The 8875-nt window shown below is 40.7% G+C and overlaps 1 protein-coding gene across 2 annotated transcripts; it reads left to right on the top strand.

Annotated features, from left to right (window-relative positions):
- Window positions 1-743: 743 nt before the first annotated feature.
- LOC125241711 (uridine phosphorylase 1-like) lies at window positions 744-8559 on the top strand. Of its 2 annotated transcripts, XM_048150317.1 has the most exons (7): window positions 744-946; window positions 1348-1468; window positions 5787-5942; window positions 6583-6768; window positions 7357-7492; window positions 7585-7778; window positions 8081-8559. In XM_048150317.1, exons 1-7 carry the CDS (start codon window positions 846-848, stop codon window positions 8186-8188), a joined length of 1002 nt encoding a protein of 333 aa, XP_048006274.1. In that variant the 5' UTR covers window positions 744-845; the 3' UTR covers window positions 8189-8559. The 2 variants fall into 2 exon arrangements, with proteins under 2 accessions (XP_048006274.1, XP_048006283.1); XM_048150326.1 differs by lacking the exons at window positions 744-946; window positions 1348-1468 and adding an exon at window positions 1837-1951.
- Window positions 8560-8875: the final 316 nt, after the last annotated feature.

Below are 8875 nucleotides of genomic sequence, written 5' to 3'. Positions count from 1 at the left end.
TAGGTTAGAACTGTGACCCCCCGGAAAATGAAAATACTATCAGACAGTAGGTTAGGTTAGGTTAGAACTGCGACCCCCTGGAAAATGAAACTGCTATCAGAAAGTAGGTTAGGTTAGGTTAGAACTGTGACCCCCTGGAGAATGAAATTGCTGGAAAAGTAGGTTAGGTTAGGTTAGAACTGTGACCCCTGGAAAATGAAACTGCTATTAGAAAGTAGGTTAGGTTAGGTAATAATATGGGCAACAATTAATATGGCAATAATTGCTTATGGCGTTTGAATATTCTATGAAACCATATTATTGCACTTAATAATATGGCTAACAAATAGTATGGCATTGTATGATTATGGAAGGTAATATTCGGATAAACAACGAGTATGTCATATGATTTTTATGGTAAACAAATCATTGGGGCAAATGAAATTCAGGCAAGTTAGATTCGGGCAAATGAATATTATGTTAAATGACTGTCGGGCAAACAATAGACAACCCATTTTGTGACACACCTACTCGTTCATGCATTGATAAGTTAATAGATTACATTAATTAATTACAGGTAATTACATCATAAATTAATATCAAAAGGTATTTATAATATCTTTAGATATCCTCAAAGCCGATACTCACAAGAATGATAATTGATATAGAGGCAGCCCTATTCGAATCAAAGATTACGTAGATATGTATAAACAATCATTTGTTTTGTATTAGTTACTCTAAGACTGTTGGCTAGAGAAGTTCTGTGTTAAAAAAGTGCGGTCACTTGTTTAATACGCCCAAAACGATCGTGACTATTCGTGACTAGGACGAATAGTTTTAAACAAATAAAAAGTGTTGTGGTAAATATGCAGTGCACTTGTGATCATTTATTAGACAGTTCCAAAGACCACTACTATAACTGCAGTGCCGTGTGGGACGAACGCAAGATTGGCTATCCTTGTCCGAAGTAAGCAGAGCTATACACCGTGGGACGAGTAACCTGACAGATTTTAAAGCCGGTTTTCTCACCGCATTTACAGATTAAATTGTAGAAATGTAGAAGTTTTCTGACAGAGGTGGATCTTGATAATACTTGTGAAAATGAACGGTATTGCCTATTAAATGAGAGGTTAAAATTTGTCGGGTTACTAAGTTTATTAAGTTTTATTTTGGTGTAATATACATATATATTTACCTAAATTAAAAATTGTTTTGTTAAGAAATAGTAACAAATCTGAAACAAATACACAAACAATCCTATCAATCGTTCATGTTGTGTTTTCTCAAATTACCAGGCACTTAAATTCATACAAATCTTGCGGTTACGTCGTGTACACCGTGTGTATTATGTTATTGCATACGTAACAGGAACCGTGACGGGACGCTACGTCTGCGCAACCCGCACCTGCGACACCTAGAGCGGGACTTCATCTACCACCTGGGCCTGGACACTAGCGCAGATGTGTCCACCATGTTTGGAGACGTCAAGGTACACACACATACAGACTCACGTACATCATACGTAACAGGAACCGTGACGGGACGCTGCGTCTGCGCAACCCGCACCTGCGACACCTGGAGCGGGACTTCATCTACCACCTGGGCCTGGACACTAGCGCAGATGTGTCCACCATGTTTGGAGACGTCAAGGTACACACACATACAGACTCACGTACATCATACGTAACAGGAACCGTGACGGGACGCTGCGTCTGCGCAACCCGCACCTGCGACACCTGGAGCGGGACTTCATCTACCACCTGGGCCTGGACACTAGCGCAGATGTGTCCACCATGTTTGGAGACGTCAAGGTACACACACATACAGACTCACGTACATCATACGTAACAGGAACCGTGACGGGACGCTGCGTCTGCGCAACCCGCACCTGCGACACCTGGAGCGGGACTTCATCTACCACCTGGGCCTGGACACTAGCGCAGATGTGTCCACCATGTTTGGAGACGTCAAGGTACACACACATACAGACTCACACACTAATAGGAATCGTGAAGGGACGCTGCGGCGCAACCGACACCTGGAGCGGGATCGTCTACCACCTGGGCCTGGAAACTAGCGCAGATGTATCCACCATGTTTGGAGATGTCAAGGACATTGTAAGACTGCTTTTTTGTACGAAAACACACGCGATAATTGTTTTTTTCGCGATTTCTAGATTGTTTGCCCTTCGGGCATCTATAAGGTACCTAACAAACCTAACCTACCTATTGCCTAGCCTTTACTATCAGTAAGTCTATTGGTAATGAAATTCCCAGTGGTTCAACTGGTAAAACTACGCGGTAAGACTAGAGGGAATTTCCTAGTCCCTAGCCTATTTTTTCCGCGTTTTTAAAACTTTGGACCTGGACTACACAGAGTATACTTAGTGAACCTTCGTTGAAAGTGCAGGATATATAGAAGCACGTTATATGACATTTCGATTTTCGAGTGAAAAATGAAATTTAAAGGTTTAAAAATCAATCTCAATATTTATGTATTTTCTTATTCTATCAGTAACTTCTTAACTAGCGTTTAGTTATATTGTCAAAGGCACCTTGACTAATACCTAATACCTACCAATTTGTACCAAATATGACCTCTAAACCACGAAATACATGCACAGCAAAGATATAATAATACGTTAATAGCAGGGGGAATACTTGAAAACATCACAATAAAAAATAAATATTCTCTTTTTAGGTTAATTTACATTGCGTACTCCGTTGTACCAAAATATTTATACTATTATATTGACTATGTAGTCTACTTGTATTTATTTTCTTAAACATTTTTATAGACATCATAGGAATCCAATTTTTTACCATCTTCAAACAATCGAGAAGACTAATATTTTAGGTAAAATTCTTATCACTGTCTTCTTTGTTATCATTGACAATTATTCCGTAAAAGGGGGTAAAGTTGTATTTTAACGCCGAGTGTGGAATTGAAAAACGAGCAAGTGAAAGGATTCTATAGTTAACCACGAGCGAAGCGAGTGGTTCGAGAATAGAATCCTGAACTTTCGAGTTTTTCAACACACGAGAAGTAAAATACATTTGCACCCGAGTGTAACACAAAACTTTTCCCCTCACTATAGCGAGGAAACTACAACGCAAAAAATTCGTTTGTCACTGCTTCCAGTAGTTCCACAGGTGGTAAATCATCTTTATTACTAGATTCACCTACTTTTATGAATTTTAAAGCAGTTAATTTAACTTTATTCAAGGTAAAATTACTTTACCCACTAGTGGATAAAATGCGTTTTTACCCGCTGGTATTAAAGGACAAAACACGTGTTTCCGAGCTAGTGAGGGGAAAAATAATAAAGACCTCGATCGAGTAACAAGGTAAACAATGAGGAGGCACACTGACATTTTATCCCGCCAGGCGGCGCCTGTGCAAGTCAAGTCTTGGCATGTCACTCTGTCATTCATATGTGAGAGAAAGAAAACACATATCTTCTCGCTCTCACGTATGGGGTGGCGCCATCTATTATAGCCTTTGAGTGTGCCTCCTCATTGAGGATTAGTAATATGGCCAACTCTCACTTGTCCGGTAGTGGATGCTGGGTGTTATCTAGGATGTCGAGTAGAACTTATAACAACACTAGCTTTTACCCGCGGCTTCGCTCGAGTTAGAAAGAGACAAAAAGTAGCCTATGTCACTCTCTATCCCTTCAACTGTTTCCCCTTAAAAAATCACGACAATTCGTCCGTTTTGCCGTGAAGGACGGACAAACAGACACACGCATTTATAATATTAGTATGGCTACTCGTAACTTTATAATATAATTAGCTTTTGCCCCCGGCTTCGCTCGCGTTTAATTCGAATATTGCGGAACGCTCCATAAAAACTTCCACCTCCCATTTTAGGGAGGGTTAGAACGATAAAGAGTAGCTTATGTCACTTCACTCTATATCCCTTTAACTACCTCCACTTAAAAATTCACGTCGACTAGTCGCTCCGTTTTGCCGCGAAAGACGGATAAACAAACAGACACACACACTTTCCCATTTATATTATTATGTATGGATACCTACCGAGCAAATTTAGTAACAACAAAATACATTTTCACCACACCAACTGGTAAAGGCTTACTTTGCTATTCGAAAACAGATAGCAAAATTGCATTTTATCCACAAGAGTGCAAAGTAATTTAATACAAATTTTAACTTTATGTCTTGAGCCGGCTGGTATAATTAACGTGTACATGATGATTTTGAATCATAAATATTGATTAGATTGATAGATTTGATTTAGTTTGATGTTTTATAGTCAGTATTTTGTTCGTGTTGGTGTGGTGAAAAATTTTGTGTTTCACTCGGCGGCAAAGTTTGTTTAACCTTCGTGCCTTGAAACCCTCGCCACGCTCAAGATTCCACTTTTTGAACCACTCGCTACGCTCGCCAAAACTTTTCCCCTCACTATAGCGAGGGAACTACAACGCAAAAAATGCGTTTATTACTGCTTCCAGTAGTTCCACAGGTGGTAAATCATCTTTATTACTAAATTCACCTACTTTTATCAATTTTAAAGCAGTTAATTTGACTTTATTCAAGGTCAAATTACTTTACCCACTAGTGGATAAATTGCGTTTTTACCTGCTGGTATTAAAGGACAAAACACGTGTTTCCGAGCTAGTGAGGGGAAAAATACATATAATTACACGTATTTTATGTACAGATAACAAAGTCGAACGTTCAAACATGTATATTTTTATTACTGACTGTACATATTATCTTGTATGTATTTGGGAGAGGTCTATCTATTCTGCTCTAACATAGTGTAAACATGAACAATATACTATAGCATAGCATAGCATATGATAAAAATAGAGAAGGCTGTAGCCCTATTCTATATTCCTGTCGCCTGTCGGGAAAGTGGACGACTGCGGAATATCAACTACTGGGTACGTAGCCGAATGCCACAAACGCTCACGAAACGCTTACGAAACGAAACGCTCGTAGATATCTATCTCTACCCCTCTTGCGTATTAGCGTGACAAAGCCAGACTACCTTTCGCGTTTCGCGGCTTCGTTTTCGTTTGGCGTTACAGAAATGCCATTCGGCTACGGCATCTGGATATATTCGTAGGAAATGCCTCACATCACATTGTTGCAGACAAAATTAATACACTAATTAGGTAGGTTTCAAGGCAAGTTACTATAGAGCATTCACTTTGGAGTTAATTTGCAATTTAAGTAATCGAGCTTGAAGTAAGGTAGGGCTGTGTGTGAATTTATTTTGTGTACTTAGTATTGACATTGCGCGATACTACAAATAGGTACTTATTTACAAATTCGTGTAGGTTTAGCACTTTTCCTCCCTGCTAGGAGGGATCAGGAACGTAACTGTCCTAGGATAACGTACATTCTATTGTAAAATTAACAAAAGAAACTTTATTATTAACGTAATAATTTTCTCATAAAAGGTAACGTAAAAAGGTCACACCGTCACATAATAGGACAATGAGGAGGCACACTCAAAGGTTATGACAGATGGCGCCACCCTATTAGTCCATACGTGAGAGCGAGAAGATATGTTTTTTCTCTCTCTCACATATGAATGACAGTGACATGCCTAGACACTTGCACAGGCGCCGCCTGGCGAGATAAAATGTCAGTGTGCCTCCTCATTATTTTCACTTTGCGGGTTAACACTTGAATCCTTCACTAGCTTCATCAATTATATAGAATTCTTCCTTTCTTTCATGATTCAATGTACGCAGTCACCGTAAGTGTAATTTTGCTCCTTTGTAACGCAATCAACTTATTCTACAACTAATCAATCATAATCATATGTTTCAGTTTGTCTGCATGGGCGGCACCAAACACCGCATGCGGGAGTTCGCTCTCCACGTGAGACAGGCACTGGGCCTGCCTGATACAGGAAAACTAGAAAACCTAACCAAGCACGCTCACCGGTATGCCATGTACAAAGTCGGCCCTGTCATCTCTGTCAGCGTAAGTATCTAGTCCAGTCCACTGTTGGAAGTAGGCACTAGGCCTTCCCGAAACGGGCAAACTGGAGAACCTGACCAAGCTCGCTCATCGGCATGCCAAGTAAAAAGCGGGCCCTGCTATCTCTGTCAGCGAAAGTATCTAGTCCACCATTGGCAGTCTGTACTGTAGTGGGCCTGCCTGACACGCTCAAATTGGAGAACCTGACCAAGCACGCTCACCGGTACGCCATGTACAAAGCGGGGCTTGTCATCTCTGTCAGCGTGTATATAATAACTCGTGTGCAGTATGATCCGCTCTATATAGTACAGGGCCTAGGCCTGCCCGATACAGGCAAACTAGAGAACCTGACCAAGCACGCACACCGGTACGATGTCCAAAGCGCGGCCGTCAATTGGCCCAAATCTCCAAATTCCAAGAACTTGTTGTATACAATTCATGAACTCTTGAAGCACTGGTCCCACTAGTTCATCGGCTGGCAACGAACTCGCTCGTGCTATCATCGCATCTCTTTCATTTACACGGTAGCGACTATCTTTTGTTCGCTTCTATGGCCGATAGCTCATCGCTTACTCGATTTTGGTGGGACCTGACACCCAATGACCCATCACAATTAAATACAATCATATTTTTCTAATTCCAGCACGGTATCGGCATCCCCTCAATGAGCATCCTCCTCCAGGAGATGTTCAAGTTGCTCCACTACGCGAAGGCCAAGGATCCCGTGTTCTTCAGAATAGGGACCAGTGGGGGCCTTGGCGTGCCTCCAGGGTCCGTAGTTGTGTCTTCGTGGGGCCTGAATGGAACCTTGGAAAAAAGTTACAATATTGTAAGTGTAATAAGGGTGTCCTTTAGAATTGGTTCCAGGGGATGCTTTAAATATCTCCAGGGTTCTTAGAAAAGAATTAGAATATTGTAAGAGTTAATAAGTGAGTTCTTCAGAAGAGACAAGTGGGAGTATCGGTGTGCCTCCAGGGTATGTAGTGTCAGCGTGGGGTCTGAAGGGGTCATGGGAAAAGAGTTATAATATTGTAAGTGTAATTAGTGTGTTCTTCAACGTGCCTTCAGGTTCTGTGGTTGATTCGTTGTGGGGCCTGAGTGGGATCTTGGATATTGTGAGTAAAACGAGTGTTACATATCCTCTGTTGATTCAAGAAAGCGATTAATGGTGGAGTCTTCGTGGGATCTATTCCGGATGTTTTCAAATGTGTGTCTGAAAGGTGACCTTCGATGGTCTCAGCGCGCTTTAGAATAAAATTTTATCGGTCATATTACAGAGTTGAGGTGTCATTTAAGAAAGTTGTCGCCAAAACGGGCGATCGCGACAGGACAAAGTTGTAGCTACACGATAAATACGACTAATACATTCTTGCTTACACTATGTCAAATGGTGACCTGAAAGTGCACTTTGTTTCAGCCTGTGCTGGGTAAGATGCGTAAACTGCCCTCGTTCTTCGACGAGCGGCTCTGCAGAGAATTGCAGTCAGTCGCCACAAACGAGGGTTACTCCACCTACATTGGCGGCACTATGGCTGCTGATGATTTCTATCGAGGTAAGAATAATACAAACGTTAAAACAACCCAAATGAATATCCGGGTAGGACTGAAAAATTCTGCGTCTACCGATAATTTATCATTTTTTTAGGCCAAGCTCGCCTTGACGGACCATTCTGCGACCACACAGAAGCGGACAAAATGTCCTTCCTGCGTACCCTCTCAGAGATAGGCGTCAAGAATATAGAAATGGAGGCCACAGCCTTCGCCGCGTATACCAGGGAGGCAGGAGTGCGAGCAGCTGACGTGTGTGTCACCCTTCTGGACCGACTGCAAGGCGACCAGGTTCGTAGCTTTAACGAGAGATGGCGCTGATATCAAAAAATGTGAAGTTGTCTTGGTTTGAGTATAGATAGCGTGATAATCAAAACGGGTTGTTGAGAAAATAGATGATTATAAAACAGGTCACGGGCTATCTCGGTGGATTTGATGAGGGGTATAAATTATGATCGTATGTGTCTTCATGTCAAGTAACAAATAGAGGTCGTGAAGAGTTATTTTATGGCCTTATATACGTATACTACGTAGTACGTACAAGCCTAGACGTCTCAATTATCTTTGTTTTCAGTGTGTCGCTTTTTTTACAGGTGACGTCGAGCAAAGAAATAATGCTGGAGTGGCAGAACCGGCCCATAGCTCTGGTAGGGAGTTTCATCGCCAGTTCCTGCAAGAGCCGGGCTTCGGTCCATGACTAGTCAATAACCCTCATTTGTCGTGGCAAAACGTGGATAAAGTTACTTGCTATAATATGTTAGGTACCTACATTTGCTAGCGCAAAAATATGTGACATGCTTTTATGTCTAGAAAGAAGATGGTGCCAGATATTTTCATAATGTAACATATATTATTGCTGACAACCAATAACGAATAACTCCAATAAATATAAAGGTAATAAGCAGATAGGTGCAGGAAAGGTAGTTAAGTAAATACTAGTGAGGTTAAAGCATGGAAAATATATTTATCATGAAGGAATTACTTATTTATCATTCATTACGGTTTGAAAACTTCTATAAAAATTAGGATTTGTTTATTTAGTTACTATTAAAATTAATTATGTTATCACTAAAAATATTTTTTTGTTTTATTTAAAGTGGTAATTAATCCTTTTACTTTGAGTTCAAATACTAATAAGATAAAACTAAACACCGCAAACCATTTCTGATATTTTGTGACTTCAAAGTCTAAAATGTTGACTTCCAGATCTCTAAATTTGCGTCTTCCCAAACTGTAATTTTCTATGTCTACCCCTCGTCAGATCTGAAGCTGACCAATTTATTGCGTACCTTTCGCTCCAATGCTGCTGATTAGGTATTTATTTTACATCCCGAGCCGATTGGGGACGTTTGTTTAGGATGTTGCCTTCAAACCCTTTTATTTATCGT

The sequence above is a fragment of the Leguminivora glycinivorella genome, chromosome 2 (assembly GCF_023078275.1).
Source record: "Leguminivora glycinivorella isolate SPB_JAAS2020 chromosome 2, LegGlyc_1.1, whole genome shotgun sequence".
Lineage (NCBI taxonomy): Eukaryota > Metazoa > Arthropoda > Insecta > Lepidoptera > Tortricidae > Leguminivora > Leguminivora glycinivorella.
Note: the sequence above shows the minus strand (reverse complement) of the source record. Positions and strands in the feature narration are given on the sequence as shown.